The 16854-nt window shown below is 41.1% G+C and overlaps 2 protein-coding genes across 3 annotated transcripts; one reads left to right on the top strand and one right to left on the bottom strand.

Annotated features, from left to right (window-relative positions):
* Positions 1-921: 921 nt before the first annotated feature.
* On the top strand, positions 922-3000 carry LOC129756569 (tRNA N(3)-methylcytidine methyltransferase Mettl2-like). Of its 2 annotated transcripts, none has more exons than XM_055753475.1 (3): positions 922-1131; positions 1377-1952; positions 2606-3000. In XM_055753475.1, the coding sequence occupies exons 1-3, from the start codon at positions 1013-1015 to the stop codon at positions 2931-2933; spliced, it is 1023 nt and encodes a 340-aa protein (XP_055609450.1). In that variant the 5' UTR covers positions 922-1012; the 3' UTR covers positions 2934-3000. The 2 variants fall into 2 exon arrangements, with proteins under 2 accessions (XP_055609450.1, XP_055609451.1); XM_055753476.1 differs by lacking the exon at positions 922-1131 and adding an exon at positions 1184-1307.
* LOC129756570 (uncharacterized) lies at positions 2724-16428 on the bottom strand. The gene is made up of 4 exons (XM_055753477.1): positions 16327-16428; positions 15030-15696; positions 3586-3968; positions 2724-3248 (listed from the first exon to the last, which is right to left on the bottom strand). Exons 2-4 carry the CDS (start codon positions 15420-15422, stop codon positions 3068-3070), a joined length of 957 nt encoding a protein of 318 aa, XP_055609452.1. The 5' UTR covers positions 15423-15696; positions 16327-16428; the 3' UTR covers positions 2724-3067.
* Between the last annotated feature and the right edge of the window lie 426 nt (positions 16429-16854).

Here is a 16854-nt window from a genome sequence, read left to right on the forward strand (position 1 = left end):
AAAAATGTTTTTTCGTCAATAACTCAATAACGCGACCAAACTAGATTTTGTGAAATGTTGCACACACTGATTGTGTCAAATATCCAAAAAAATAAGATTTTTATAAGATCATTTTAGCGAGAAGTGTTATCCAGGCTTTTAGGCTAAATTAAAATTTAAATATGTTTACTGTTATAGACATTGAATATCAAACCGGAATCTTATCCTAAAACCAGAAAACATCATCAGCTTGTTAAAATATAATAATAGCCCAGTTTTCAGGCCATTTTATTTCTATCCGATTTTGAAATATTAAATTTGAGAAATTATAATTAAGTTTTAATGTGTTTTTGATGAGCGTTGAAAAACTGTTGAACCTAAAAGTTTTATTATTGTATTTTTCTGGAAGACCCTTTATCGAGTTTCATAGTTGCAAATATAGGACTCTGTTGTATGCAATGTTTTGCAGCTGCAATTATCCGTTCAACGTTTTTCCAAGGAACAATTAGCTTGTGAATAAGAGAAAGACTGGTTTGATATATCCCACAAATGTAACAGTCCATGCGCAGTCCAATTTAGTGCGCTGGGCACTTAAATTCTCATTTATACACCTTCCTAAACTAAGGGTCCGGCGCCGGGTCCGACCCATATAGGGATGAGATCAAATAAGATCGCTGTTGTTGGCGATCCGGAACCAGCGCCTTCGCTTGCTGCCGGCCAAGGGTTTCCTCAACTGTGTGGATTTCAGAGGCTAGGCTACGCCGCCATGAGCATTCCTTGTTTCATCTGTGTTAAACGTCAAATGTTTACAGTGTGTTTAATGTAAACATTTTGGGTAGTAATTTTTAATAAATAGCTTAAACGAAAGTTGCGTGCAGCAGTTTTCAAATGCGGTTTCTTTTTGTTTTGATCTGGATATCCACAACATTCGCTTTCGTTTCATTCCCCATTCGCATCGTTCGCGTCGGCCGGCGGCACATGTTGGATTTTTTAGTTTTTTTAGTAAGTTTTTAAAGTGTTATTCAGTAAATAGATGACTGAATCAACCCAAGATACGCTGCCAAGCGAAGCTAGTGGTGAAAACAACAAGCGACCTCAATTTGGCAACCGGTTCCTTTCCGAAGACGACGATGTATTCCGGCACAATGCTTGGTAGGATATGGTTCCGTTCCGGGTTCAGAACTTGGCTGGGCTCTGCTTCAAATAACAGTTTACGATCAGCCAGCTTTTGTGACTATGAATTCACCCGGTACCGAAAGAAACCACGGGTGGGCGAACGGTTTCTAAAAGATCCGGCCCGGGTGTTCGATTTTAACACTTGGTTTGTGGTCCGGGATTCTTCCATTGTTGGGCTGAGTAGATTTTCGTTACTCATAACATTATTGATTCAATTCTAGGGACAACGTGGAATGGGACGAGGAACAGGAACGTGAGGCACTGGAAAGTGTTCAAAAAAACTCATCCGTAAAGATGACTGATGACCAAGTTAGTAAATTGGAAAACGATGCCGACACGAATTGGGACAAATTTTACGACATTCACCAGAACCGCTTTTTCAAAGACCGACACTGGTTATTTACCGAATTCCCGGAACTGGCTCCTCACAACACGAAAGACGCCCCTGAACGGGTTTTTGCGGAGGGTATCGATGGAGGTAGCTCCACAGCTTACCAACAAGACCCTAAACCGGAAGCTAACAACACTATCAGAACCATTTTCGAGATCGGATGCGGTGTGGGGAATACGGTCTTTCCAATTCTGAAGTACAGTGTGGAGGAAAATCTTCGAATCTATGCCAGCGATTTTTCCAAGCAAGCCATTCAAATTCTCAAGGAAAGTAAAGAATACGATGGGAAACGTTGCGAGGCCTTCGTGTTGGATGCTACGGCTGACCGGTGGAATGTTCCATTCGAAGAGAACAGCATTGACATTGTGGTGCTCATTTTTGTCCTGTCAGCTATTGATCCTGAAAAGTAAGTAGCTATCTTTCGTTTGTAAGAAAAACTTCGAAAATACTCTTCACCATATTATAGAAGATCCTCATCAGGATGAAGATAGGTTATCCGAACATACGGGAAAATTGTGCCTAACAAAAGCTTTGAAAATAAACTTTTTCCATGTTAGAGCAGATCCTCATAGTGCTGTAACAAGGTAGATTTTATGTTTTATTTAAAGAAAATTCTAGTCGATTTTTCTTTGTGTCTTATGAAATTGTCCTTTATTTAAACGTTTTAAGGACTTTCATCCTAAAAGTTCCAATTTTCAAAATATTGTAAATCCGTATACCTACGTCAATACCTTATTTGGTATTTATCATTCGACGCTCCGTGGTTGTTTAAAAATGTATTCTTAAATGCTCGTATTAATTCCACGATCACCTGCGTCAGAATTAAAATAAAGGGGTAATGTATAACATACAAAATACCGTATCCTGGGTTTCCATGGGTCGGGGTGGCGGTGTGCTTATTTTTGATAATGATGGTTAACTATCATTGTTTCGAGAAGGTTGTTGTCACATCTTGTCAAGCATGGATTTATAGTATGACTCAAACTAGAAGGCGCAGTGGACACCTTTATTTTGATTAAATTTAGCAATAGATTATAATGCTGCTTTCCCGTTTGACAGAATGCAACACGTGGCTAACCAAATAGCTCGTTATCTCAAACCGGGTGGATTGTTGTTGCTTCGCGACTATGGCCGCTACGATCTGGCCCAGCTGCGTTTTAAACCGGGCAAATGCCTAAAGGATAACTTTTACGTTCGTGGAGATGGAACGTTGGTTTATTTCTTCACCCAGGAAGATTTGCGAAAACTTTTCGAACGAGCTGGCCTGATCGAGGAGCAGAACATCGTCGATCGCCGTTTGCAGGTAAATCGGGGAAGAATGCTGAAGATGTACCGAGTTTGGGTCCAGGTCAAATTTCGGAAACCAACTGATATCGGCAGTACGTGATAGTGGTTTTACATAAATTGTGTACTTCATTCAATGTTTTGCATTGCGACTAATAACAATAATTGTACTAAGTATTAAATTTAGCTGATAATGATGATTTGTTGCAAGAATATCACATCCTTTCCTCACTTATCTTAATCATCGCTCGAAATTTCTTTGAATAGTTGAATGAAGTCTGCAAAACTGCTGGCATAATAGTTCGGTAATTCGTCCTCCTTATCGTGTTCTAGCAGCATTGTTTTGTTCGTTCCACCGCTTAGCACCAACAATCTCTGGAACCCGCATCTCGCACCAAAACCCATGTCTTGAGGTAACCTGATAAAAAATAAAATAAAATATTTAGCATTGTTTGTTTTGTTCGACTTCGGATCATATCTGTATAATGCCATCAAATGGGCCTGTTTCCATGTGCTAGACACGAAATTTCGGTTCACTCAACAAGACTTTTAAACGCAAATTCATATTCCGTTTCAGTTGTTACGCGTAGATAAGCACGAGAAGACAAACAAAAATGCTAATTTGTCTACCATTGTTATGTCGCTTCTTATCATTTTCGTAGAACTGACCATCGCTAACCCCTCAGATGGGATGGAAACCGGACTCAAATGATGGTATTGCTCAAAAATCAGAAATCATTGAAACAAACACTAACATATCACCAACGAACAGCGTTCTTTCAGGCTGGGTTATGTGGAACTGTTCCAGAACAAATTCGGCCAACGCTTGGCCCGGTTTTCCGAGCACCAAGGCACGGCGACCGCTAGCTTTCTCCAAAAGGTCAATGAAATGACCGGAACCAATGACCTCCATACCACTGCCCAGTGGAATTGTGTAATCGGTTGCACCAGCTATAAACAGACAGTCAGGATTCTGCTTAAGGTAAGTCGTAGCTTTCATCAGCTGAGGTAGACAGATATTAGCATCGATGTCCAGCACAACGGCCCCGACCTTCGGTTTGCTTGGGTCCGCTTGGAAATATTCTGCAAATGCACCTACTGGCTTGGATGTGTAATCGTCTTTTATTCGTTCAGTTGGCTGAAAAAAAGATTAAGAAGAAATTATGAATAGCAAAATTAAAATAGTTCGGTATGAAAATTGGTAGCTTTGCATCAGCTTGAATAATTATCTTTGGAGTACAAAAAAAAATTCGAATTACAACAAGCACAAATCTCCGCATACCAAGGAAGAATATCGCAAACTCAACTCTGCCTATAAAAAAGTCAGTCAACGTAGCTATCAAAACCATCTTAGTCGAATTCAGAAAAACCTCAAGACTAGCCCAAAGTCTCTCTGCAATCAAGCTTCTGCTGTCAAGAATCAGCGGAATGAATCTGGAACACCGTTCTGCATGTTTCTGGATGGCATCATGGCGAACTCTGACTCCGGAATCTGCGATCTCTTTGCCAATAAATTCCCGAGCATCTTTGATACATCTTCAATAACCGACAATCAACTGGGTTGTGCAATCAGGAGTGTTTCACCACTGAGATTTTCTTTAAACGGTATTACAGTCGAGGATACAACAATCTTTAATGCAGCCACTAAGCTCAAAAACTCCTTCTATACGGGCCCAGATGGGATACCAGCCACCTTCCTGAAACGTTTTGTGCCTTTTTTGCTGACTCCTATCTTCCAAGCTTCGCTTGACCAGGCCACCTTCCCCTCACTGTGGAAAGAAGCTTACATGTTCCCGGTTCATAAAATGGGAGATAGGAAAGATGTCAATAATTACCGAGGAATTTCAGCTCTGTGTACATAGCCAAACTTTTCGAATTGGTGATTTTAGATCCCATTTTCATGTTCTGCAAGCACAACTTCTCCAACGACCAGCATTGATTTAAGCCTCAACGCTCAACTACAACTAACTTACTAACCTTTACCTCGTTTGTGCATGAAAGTTTTGCAAAGAAATCCCAAGCTGATGCCATCAATACCTATCTGCCTGCCGCATTCGACAAGGAGAACCACGATATTGCCATCGGAAAGCTTGCGCGTTCAGGATTTTGTGAATCTCTTATTGGCTGGTTCCGCAGTTACCTTACTGGACGTAAATTGACAGTTCGTACGGGTTACTGTTTTTCCAGGCAGTTCTCAGCTTCATCAGGCGTGCCTCAAGGAAGTCATTTAGGGCCGTTAGTATTCCTAATTTACTTCAATGATGTGCTGCAACTCCTCAATGGACCAAAATTAGCGTATGCCGACGACTTGAAACTGTACTACTCAATCAATGGCCCAGAAGATGTGAACTTCCTGCAGAACCAGTTTAACCTCTTTGCCTCCTGGTGTGATGCCAATCGCCTACCTTTAAACCGTAGTAAATGCGTAGAATTTAATATCATTTTCCCGCAAACGACGCCCGTTCTCAGCCGATTATTTCCTTGGAAACGACGCAATCTCTCGAGCTCAACACGTGAAAGATCTTGGTGCGGCTGGATTTTAAGAATCACACTAACTATATCGTTGACAAGGCCTCCAGAAGCCTGGGTCTTCTTTTCCGCATGACGAAGGACTTTAAGGACATCTACTGCCTGAATAGTCTTTACTGTAGTCTGATTCGATCGATCCTTGAATATACTTCTGCGGTTTGGTGCTCATATTATCAAAACGGTTCTGATCGCATCGAAGCCTTTCGACACTTAAACTGCAAGACCCTTTTCGACTTCCCAGCTACGAAAGCCGCTGCCGCCTGATCGACTCTCCCGCACTTTTGGAAGTTCTTCCACTTAGCGTCCGACCTCGTGGTTTGAGGAATCGGGATCTTCAGCTCTTCGTTCCTGTTAGAATAAACAAATACGGGGCCAACTCTGCAATAATTGGCGTCATCAAGACTTTTAACCGCATCTCAGAGCATTTTGATTTTGACGTTTCGAAGGTTGATTCCGAAGAAGAATTCTTAGTTAAATTAAGAGATGAAGCCTCTAATTCATCAATCAAAGCAAACCTTTCTAGTAATCCAATGGTCGTATTCTACTCACATCGCTTACTTATAGGAGCGCTTTAAAGTTCTCATATGTCCAAATGAAAGAAGGCGGAACATTCTCATTGATACAGGAAAAAAAAGGTTTATATTTATACCCTTAGAAGAGGTTCCCAAAATCCAATGCCTTTTTAGCTAATCTCTGTGCCGAAAATGCGCTGAAATGTGCACTGTGCCAAAGATGATATTTTTGAAAAAGCACTACAGGCATAAGGACTCGAGTTCCCAACCAAAATGATGCATGACCACTACATTCAAGCGATACAAGAAAATCATTTTATGGGATTTTCTTCCTATTGGATAATTTATCCCAGAAACAAGAAAATTAACAAAAACACAGTGTCATAGGGAAGTGAGAATCGAACTCACATCACCATTTATCGTCTTGCCAATCCGACATCTTAACCAGTGTACTACTTGAACTTGGTGTACTTTTTGGAATTTTAAATGCTATTTAAGAGTAAGTTGGCTTAATTTCGATCTTTAGGACATGTGTCCACAGTTATATGTGAAACTATGATGCCAAGTTTACATTTTATTTTGGAAAACCAGACAACCAACTTGAATGTTAAAATTAGATTCTAGAAAGGTTCAATTAAACCGCTTGGTCTGCTTATGATGTTCGTGTGGAAACAAGGCATTAGTTTTCATGTGGAGAATTGAGTTCAAAAAATGGTCATTGATACTTTAACTTAACGTGATTTAATAAAAAATAATTACAAACATCTTGGGGGTAACGGAAGTAACTCATGACCAGAGGAATTTTTTTTTTATTTTTATAATGTTTATCAGCGTATTTTCAAAAACTTAACAGCTTTAAAGGTGTCGACGATGAAATTGCCACACACAAAATTTGAGTTTTCATCCGGTTGCCACCAAATTTTCAGGGATTCAAAAATAACTATTAAACTTCATGTTACCATTTTATTCGTATTTTATTTACAGTCCAAACGTAAATGCCCGCACCTTGGCCTTAACCCCGGCCATAAGATTCTGTACAACCTGTGAATCAACCGTTTTTTTGCATGTAAACCCATACCTTCTTCAGTTCTTTGACTGTCTTCACTACCTTAGGTTGCTTAAGGAGGTGCTGCTTCATAATCGCCCAGTACTTCTCGATGGGGCGAAGCTCCGGAGTGTTGAACATTTTCGGTATGAAATTGACCTTATTGTCCGCATACCACTTCAGCACGACCTTGGAGTACTGGCATGAGGCCAAATCCGGCAAGAAGATTGGTGGGACTTTGTGGGCCTTCAGGAGAGTACGTAGCCGCTTCTTTTATTTATTAGTTGATCACCCAGGAGGTAAATCCTTTATACGGATTGCATTCCAAGGCACGGCGAGCGACCGAGTCCCCCCAGTATGCTTCTCTGGGTCCATGGGTGCAATTGGACGACTCATGACACCATCAAGTCACCATTCACCGCCCAGACACCATTTACCGCCCAAAATCACCCTTTTGTGTGTATTTCGAAAAAACTGGAATTTTTTCTCCAAAAATAAGACCTGTGTTCTGTGTCGGCATCATTGTTCGACCATTTCACTGAAAAATCATCACTTAATTATGCTAACTATAGCCAGAAATAAAATATTTGGTTTTTCGTTTCCGGTCAAACTATTGAATTCGACGCCTGTTAGCGAACTAAGCATAACTGTGCTCCTAGGGAAAAAAGGGGTTTTGTTTACTAAATAGTACCTATTTGTCCTACAATCGACTTGAAACGATAGTTTGATTTTTGTAGAATAGATTTGCATCGGAAAATTTTCGATTTTTTCAATAGTTGTTGTTTTTTGAAGCGTTTAGTGATGGGCGGTAATTGGTGTATAAATAAAAGTGTGGGTTCCTAATTACCGGTCACGCACAATTTCTTTGTTTTTAACGCATGTATTGTGTCAAAAGTGTAAATTGTAAGAAGCATATAGTTTGATTACGTTAGAAAATGATGTTTTATCGCTGAAAGTAACCGATTACTTGAGGCTGTTTGCCGGGAATCATCATTTTGTCAGTCAACGCACTTTGTTAAAATTTGTACAAAATTTGTACAATTTCCTTAAGAAAACATTATCGATACCCGAAAAAGTCGAGTGGGCGGTAATAGGGCCAGTTGAACACCTCAACGTTTAGTTAATTTTTTTTAAAAGCGTACATTTTTCGCATTCCACTAAATTTTTTATTTAAATTAGAGCAGTTTTGAGATGTATTGGAAAAGAAAGCGGATAAAAATCTGCCGTCGTTTTTTTATCACACATGTTTGAAGTTGAAAAACCGCTTAACTGGGCGGTAGATGGTGACATGATGGTACTAAGTATCCCTACGCCATAAAGTCCACCTGGGGCCTCTGGCCATAATTCCCATCCGGACCTGCAACGAAGGCTATACCCGAGATGGGAGACCAAGTCCGCGCTTAAGCGCTCATCGGCAACATCGGCTTAGGTGCACCTTCTTAGCCACATCCCGAACGGAGGCGTTCGTGTTTCCATTTGAAGGCCCCAACTACTAGGTTGTGATTTTTGGTGTACGGTTTTGATAGAATTGAAAGAGCGTCTAAGCAGGTCAGAGTACAAACTTGGAATGATTTACTATGCTATGCTTACTATGCTAACATCCCCCCTTAAGTGGATATTTGTAAAACACCAAACAACTTCTTGTCTTCTTCATGCTTCGGACCAGGTACCGCCTTGGTAAGGATATCCGCTGCTTGATTTTTCGATCCAACGTGTTCCAATTTGATAGCTTGAATTTCCAACTGTTGCCGAACAAAGTGATGTCTGATATCGATATGTTTGCTCCTTGCTGAATACCCGACTTCTCGTTTTGCTAAGCTGATGGCACTTTTGTTATCGCAGTTAATCAAAATTGTACCACTCACGTTTTGTAGTTCTTGCAGAAAACCTCGCCACCACATCGCTTCCTGGGTTGCCGTTGACAAAGCCATATACTCTGCCTCCGTGGTCGACAATGCTACTGTAGATTGTCGCTTCGAGTTCCAGGAAACAGCACCGCCGTTTTGAAGAAACACGTAACCGCTCACAGACCGTCGTGTATCCGGGTCATTCCCCCAATCTGTATCGCTATAACCGGTGAAATCCAGATTACCGTCTCTGCTGTACGTGAGCTTCATTTTCTTGGAGCCAAGGCTGATAAATTTCAGTCAATTTCGTTTGACCCGACCAACGTCTAGTAGTCAATGTTATCGAAAGAATATCAAAGTCATCTACAAGTTGAATGACCAAGCTACAATGTCGGTCAGGCAGCAATGTCAATATTGAATGACATTTTTGCACTCCACTCGCACCACACATACGATCATCTTTCTATTTCATTTTCTGGCTGTTTTGGGAGGGATTTTACGTTATAAGTTGCGCTACAGTTAAAAAAAATTTTGCTGTTGGCCGTAAGAAGAAAAAAGTCGTAGCAAGCATGATGTCGTTCATTCAACTTTTGTCGCTGACCAAAAATCAATATCACATGACATAGACATGTATAGCAGTATCAAAGTCGGCTGACATTGGCTGTCTGACACTGATAATTTGCAGCCCTGCTTGGAGCCCTTCAGATATCGTAATATCCGCTTTGCTGCCACCCAATGCGCCTCTCCGGGATTGCTGCAAAAACTGCTCACCTGGCTAACAGCAAAACTTATGTCCGGCCGCGTACATTGTGCTACGAATTGAAGACCACCAACAAGTTCTCGATATGGGACATTTATCATCTTCTTCTTTTCCCCTTCCGTTTTGGGACACATTTCCTTGGTGAGCCGCTGACTGATGTCGAATGGAGTGGACACCGTATTGCAATCCAGCATATTGTACTTTTGAAGCAACTCGTCAATATACCGTTCTTGATCAATTGCAACGAAACCCTCAGACCTCGTGACACGCAATCCGAAGACCTGCTTGACTGGACCCAAGTCACTCTTCTTGAAGTCAGCACATAACTGCAGCTTGATGCGTTCCACCAAAGCCAGATCACTGGAGATGATGAGGAAATCATCCACATAAACAGCAACGATGATAGGTTTACAATTCATGGCCTGATGATAAACGCACGTGTCATATTTGGATCGTTTGAAACCCATCTTCCGAAGCTTTTGGTCCAGCTTCTGGTTCCAAACGCGACTGGCCTGCTTAAGCCCGTAGCGCGTTAGGCTCCTGTTCGATGCACACTGATGCTGCTGGATCACTTTGAGCAGCGCTTCCCGTTGGTTCGTTCGTCGATGTCACCTCTTGACCAAATCTGTTGTCGAAAACCACATCTGGAGACGACTCACGTGGATGAAATTTCGCCACTTCCTTCTCGTCAACAACAACGATATCTCGGCTGATGAAAATTTGACCACTCTCAGGATTGAATACTCGATACCTTTTCGAGCACTCAGCAAAGCCAATTAAAACGCATGGAATTGATTTTCGGTCCCACTTCCTTCTCTTACTTTTTGGAACGTATGCCATCACCTTGGCGCCAAACACTCGCTGGGGCTGAATCTGGTTTCTTACCGGTGAATGCTTCGATCGGTGTTACTGGTCGTCCCTTGACCGGCGAACGATTGGCTAGGTATACCGCTGTTGATGCTGCCTCGGCCCAAAAACGCTTTTCAAGCCCTGCATCCGATAATAAGCACCTCGCTTTCTCCTCTATCGTTCGGTTCATGCGTTCCGAGAGACCGTTCTGTTCCGGGTTATATGGAACCGACGTCTCGTGCCGTATGCCGTGCTGCTTCAGAAAATGTTGAAACTGCTTACCACAATACTCAGCGCCATTATCAGTTCGCAAGCACTTGATCTTCTTAGCAGTTTGATTTTCAACAAAGGACTTGAATTCTCGAAACGCCTCGAAAGTGTCGGACTTTGACTTCAAGCAATACATGAAAGTCATCCTGCTTGCCTCGTCCGTAAACGTAACCCAATATTTGCTGCCGCCGACCGATAGTTTCTCCATAGGCCCACACAAGTCTGAATGGACAATTTCAAGCAACTCCTTTGCTCGAAATCCGGATCCACGAAACGGAAGCCTTTGGTGCTTACCTTCCGCACATGGAACACAAGCAGCTATCGTCGTTCCATTAATTTCAATACCTGTTGCCATGCTGGGTAACCTGCTGGGATGCTGTCCAAATTCAAATGGCCCAACCGTCGATGCCACAAATCGAGGTTGCCATTCGTTGTTGCCGCACACGTTAACCGCTGACTGCGTAAATTGAGCTGGTAAAGTCCTTTTTCCAGTCGGCCCGTTGCGACCACATCCCCCGTGGATGTATTCACAACCTTGCAGTCCTCGCTAGTGAAATTTATTCGGAAGCCTTTCTTACAGATTTCACTGACTGACAGCAAATTAGTTGCCAATCCTGGAACACATAAGACGTTAGAGATACTCAAATCTGTATAAGAACCACTCGTCTCAGCAGTGAGTTCTACGCGTCCAACCACAGCCGCAGGAATTTCAGTTCCATCTGCGACATAAATCGATTCGTCCACTGGCATCGGATCCAAAATTGCCTTCTCGGAAACACACATGTGTCGACCTGCACCGGAGTCTAGAATCCAACCATTCGCATTGCTCTTAGGATTCTGATGTGCCATCAACGCCACTTGGTTTGAACGTTTCCTTCCGTCCTTGGGTTTGACCTTTTGCTGGCATTCTGAAGCGTAATGCCCGAACCTTTCGCACTTGAAACACTGTACTTTCGATTTTTCCTTCTTTCCAGGTGTTTTCTTATGAGTTGCTAAAGCTCCAGCTGCACTACCAGAGCTGCAATTTCGGTCCAGCATGACATCCTGCAGTATCTTGGACTTGACCACATCTGCTGTTAGATTGATGCCCGATGCATCAAGGCCCATAATCATCGGCTCATATCGTTTTGGAAGTCCCATGAGCAAGATAAGAGATAGCCACTCGTCGTTCAAGTTAAATCCTATCTCACCCAGCTTGTGACTTGTGGACATGACTTCGTCGACATACTCTTCTACCGATGAACAGTCTTCAAGTTCCAGGCGCATTAGCTTGCGAAGTAAACCAATTTTCCTGCACTTTCCGCTCTTCTGGAATGCGGTCCGCAAACTGTTCCACGCTTCTTGTGCCGTACGAGCTTTCTGAACCAAGCTATAGTTGTAAGGTTCTATGCTCAAGCAAATCGTTGCCAAAGCTCGCTCAAACAGATCCTCGTTCACGTGCGTGCCTTCTGGAGGGTTAACTTCTCGCCACGTGCCCTCTCTGATCATCACCATCCTCATTGCAAATGACCAGGAATCGTAGTTGTCACGACCCTTCAGCTTCTCCACTGGTAGCATGGCCACACCTCCACCACCTGGTAATCTCGGATAGCTGGCCACCTGGCCATCCGCTTGTCCGTCTTGGGTCTGGTTGCCATTTCCTCCACCGCGCTGAATATCTTGACCATTTCCGGTATTATCGGGAATACCATCATCCAGGTTCCGAAAATCATCCGACCGCCGTAACCGATTTCTTCCTTCACGGTTCATAATCGTATCGAAAAAAAAAACTTCTTGAAACACGTGGGTGTGAAAAAATTTTCACTTGTTGATTCCGTAACTATGGAAACTACTAACTGGACTCATAACCTGATAGAATTGAAAGAGCGTCTAAGCAGGTCAGAGTACAAACTTGGAATGATTTATTGGTGCCTTTACAAATCAACGCTTACTATGCTAACAGGTTTACTTTTTCCTTAACTTCTGGGCAACCTGGAATGCTCACTTTTTAAGCATAAGTATGAGTTTGAATAATGCAAAAAATTTTTTCGTTAGTTTTCCGATCATTATTGAAATTTGCGTTGATTTATATACTCTATACCCTTTTTAATTTTGAATAAAAGGTAACTGTAGTTAACTAAATAGGATCAATCGGCAAAACTGAGTTCCGCTATGGAATTTTTATTCCAATTTGAAACTAAGATTTGAAATTCTAATTGAAGCTTCTCTAACTAATTGCGCCCAAATTTCATACTTTTGATTGTGATGTACTTTTTTTAAATCTCCCCTCTTACTAGCCCAAAGTTAGGGCACATAAAAACTCTATAAGCCAAATACCTTAATAAAACCATTTTGTAAATAAAAAAATACTTTTTTTAAATTGTTCTCTACTAAAAAAAAATACCCTGAATTCAGCATTTCAATCTCTAAATGATCATTCTCAATCTATTATTATAAAAAAAAAACGCTCTCATATGCGAATTTCATAGAGCGATTCTCTAAACATGAATATTTCTATACTTTCAATCTCATTTTATTCCGGATTTATGGTTCTGTGTCTTGAAAATTTGATTTTCGTTCTGAATTATTGTAAGCTATTTCTATTTTATTTATTTAAAGAGGATTTTATCAACCAATACTCGACGACCTCACCGAAAGTTCCAAGGCAGCAGGTCTCAAAGTCAATGTCTGAAAGACCAAGTCGATGGAGATCAACACAGAAAATCCCTCCAGTTTCATGGTAGCTGGGCAACAAGTTGAGAAAGTGGAGTGCTTCCAGTATCTTGGTAGCCAGATAATGCCTGATGGTGGTACCAGAAAGGCCCGATTTGCGTTTGCGAGTCTCCGAAACATCTGGCGGTCACGCCAGATCTCTCTACGAACGAAAATCCGAATCTTCAACTCAAACGTCAAATCCGTATTGCTGTACGGGTGCGAAACTAGGTGCACATATGCGGTAACGACGCGAAAACTGCAAGTATTTGTAAATCGCTGCCTGTGGAATATCATCCGCGCTTGGTGGCCTGGCAACTGGATCTCGAATGAGGAACTGCATCGCCGGTGTCATCAAAGGGCGCTAGAAATCGAGATTCGGGAACGTAAGTGGAGATGGATTGGGCACACGCTGCGAAGAGATGAAAACGAGATCTGCAGAGAGGCGCTAGATTGGAATCCAGAAGGTCATCGAAGAAGAGGCAGACCCAGAAACTCGTGGCGGCGAAGCCTAGCCGCTGAAATCCGAACTGTCGACGAGAATCTTGACTGGGACCAAGTGAAGACGCTGGCTCCGGATCGTCAACAGTGGAGGTCTTTTACCACGGCCCTATGCACCGGAGGATCGGCGCGGGATCATTAAGTAAGTAAGTAAATATGGTCATTCTTCCTCTTGAGACAAAAGCTTCTTAATTTGTTTTCAACATTTTATTAAATCATAAAAAAAATTAAGTTTAAATCCGCATCAAATTTTAAAAGTTTCACCACATTACATAAGCACGATTTTTTGTGTTTTAAAGATATGAAAGTGGAATAAACATTTGGATTCGGATTAAAAATATTGTAATTCCTGCATTCCTCGGATTTTAACTTTGATTCTCAATTTCGTATTTGAATTTCATTTGTAGTTCGATAGTACGATTTTAATTTGAGACTTTGAATTAACCCTTCATTTAATGATTTTTTTTTAATTTTTCGTTAAAAATCATTTCAAACAGTTGCAAATGATGTGTACATCAAGAAAAAAAATTAAAATTAAATACGATTTTTCACTTTTTCATACATTAATTGTTGCAAATTTGTTACATTATGAAACGAAGGGTTAAATGGAATATTTTGAATTTCACTGTTGAACTGTCTGAATCTCTATGGAATTTGAATTCAATTCTGTTGTTTTTTTTTCATCATTTTAGATTCTTTGTCTGAAGTCTTAATGTTACTTCCCGAAAGTCATGAGGGAAATATTTATACTGCTTTAGATGAAGTTCATACCAAGTGATTGATATTTAAATGAAAGGAGTTTTATACCTATCTTTAAATCTTCTTATCTAGAGATTTTCGGGTGGTGTTAGAGTTATTAAATAAATTGTGAATTGAATTATGCATTTAACAGCTCTTCATTTTCGTTTCGATTAGTTTATTAACTCTTCCACAATATTTGCACGTGATGGATATCAGACATAATGGTTATTTAAAGGCAATATAACGAACTCTATGGTTTCTTTATATGTTTAAAATATAATGTGTTCTCTGGGACAGCAGATGAAAAAAAAACAAATTGATTCATGTGCCCCCCCCCCCCCCTGAAAAATTGTGCAAGGCACTACCTTTAACAATAGGTTTCAATCAGTATATTCGTCACAAATATTCTTATATTTTAAGCATTAAAATATTTCATTAACGACAATTCACTCACCCCATCAATGATCGTAAATCCTGCCTCCCTTAGATAGTTCTTGAACACTTCCGTCGCGATGCAGTAGACAGCGTCCCTCATTCCGGTCGATTTGAGATACTTGACGATGGTCAAGGCGGGATGCACAACCGTATAATCCTGAGGTTCAATTCCCATAAGCCGGAACTTTTCTGCATACTCATCCATCGTACGCATACCGTTGTTACTGATAAATGCTAGCTTCTTCCCATGATCTCTGAGAAGCTGCAGCGCTCGATCCACTCCCGGAATGGGTCCAGTAAAATTCCACACCACGCCATCACAATCGGACATTATTGAGTCGAAAGAATTCACGAATGCTCGTTTCTCATCTTTGGAAAGGTCCAAAATGTGTCGAATTTTACTTTTGTCCATTCTGTCTCTGAACAAGCACGTGCCTTCACTGAAACGGAAATTCACGAAATTCTCGAAAAACAACCAACAACCGTTCTAGTGGCCAGCTTCTGCTCAACTGCGGCTTTCTTCTGACATAAAATTGTTTCTAACGGTAGCCAAATGGACAATCTAGATGACTTATCTTGCGTTTCACGACAAAAAAAAAACGCTTTGAATAATCAGTTTGCGATGCCAATTTCGGGGGTGTGGGTGGGTGGCGTCTCTCGGTCTATCTCGTTCATACGGGTTTTGACTGCGAATTAAATATTGAGAAACATAATCAAAATAAACTCTTTGAATCATTTTCCTCGTAGAAATAAAATAGATGCATAAAGAAAGCGGTAACGCCAACAAAAAGAGGTAACTGACCTTAATTATGATGCATTCGTGGAATTTTCTTACAAGTTATACAATTTTGCTGCTCACATTAAACCCAAAGTTAGCAATTGATTGTTATTGATTGGAAAAAGAGATGACGAAAAAAAAATTTAAAATTTAAACGCTTCGCTAAATTTCCAATGCCAACTGCTTTCATTTTCAATAAGAATCTCAATTCCAGACCCCGGTTTCTGAATTCTTCATTTCCTCAATCCTGATGCCGCATTTGAATTCGAAAACTGCATTCTGATTGTTGCATTTGCAATCTGAACTCTTAATCTGAATGAATGTTTTTATCTGAATCCTAATCGAAAGCTTGTTGCTGAAATTTGGAATGTTCATTCAGGTTAAGAATTCGGAATAATTGAAACTTAAAGTTAAGTATCATACAATGCAACAGTCACTTAAATCACTCGACTGATGTACATTTTATGTAACAAATGCACATATAAGTTCAGATTTTTTCTTGAGCTAATACTATCAATTTTTTCAAAAAACCACTTACACGACACGTTAACAACGACCGCAAATAATTTCACAACGAAATTGAACTTTTTTCTCAGCAGTCAATCTTTTCAAACTCCCTTAAAGATTCCACTCGATCCGAAAGCCGGATGACCTCTGCCGACTGACTAGGTAACAGACGACACGACTCAATGATGACCTACAAACGTAAACGTTCCATGCCGGGGCCCATGATGCGCATGTCCTCCAGCCAGCCACAACCAACAACAGACGGCGGCCGTCACGGCAAGGACACATGTTGCCCTACTGCCAAGTGCCAATTCGCCGTTTGTTTTCCTCCGCGCTTTTTGGGATTGGTTCGAGCCTGTTAGGATAAAGCGCGTGCATCTCGCTGATTAGATGATGATGTTGGCGATCCGCGCAATTTCCAGCAGTCATTGATAAATGGACTCGGATGTATATGGTCATGTGCAATACAGGTGGCATGTGTGCGGTTCATTCGCTAAGAATAGAAAGGAGATACGATCTTGAAGCTGTTGTTTCGAAGAGTCCATAATTGATGCCATTA

Source organism: Uranotaenia lowii, chromosome 3 (assembly GCF_029784155.1).
Source record: "Uranotaenia lowii strain MFRU-FL chromosome 3, ASM2978415v1, whole genome shotgun sequence".
In the NCBI taxonomy this organism is placed as follows: Eukaryota; Metazoa; Arthropoda; class Insecta; order Diptera; family Culicidae; genus Uranotaenia; species Uranotaenia lowii.

Excerpts from the sequence above, each read along its gene's own strand:
- LOC129756569 (XM_055753475.1), top strand. The coding sequence starts at position 1,013 with ATGACTGAATCAACCCAAGATACGCTGCCAAGCGAAGCTAGTGGTGAA. Across the intron at positions 1,132-1,376 it reads GTATTCCGGCACAATGCTTG|GGACAACGTGGAATGGGACG; the intron begins GTAGGATATGGT and ends ATTCAATTCTAG. Across the intron at positions 1,953-2,605 it reads TCAGCTATTGATCCTGAAAA|AATGCAACACGTGGCTAACC; the intron begins GTAAGTAGCTAT and ends CCCGTTTGACAG.
- LOC129756570 (XM_055753477.1), bottom strand. The coding sequence starts at position 15,422 with ATGGACAAAAGTAAAATTCGACACATTTTGGACCTTTCCAAAGATGAG. Across the intron at positions 3,969-15,029 it reads GATTTACGATCATTGATGGG|CCAACTGAACGAATAAAAGA; the intron begins GTGAGTGAATTG and ends TCTTTTTTTCAG. Across the intron at positions 3,249-3,585 it reads ACGCTGTTCGTTGGTGATAT|GTTACCTCAAGACATGGGTT; the intron begins GTTAGTGTTTGT and ends ATTTTTTATCAG.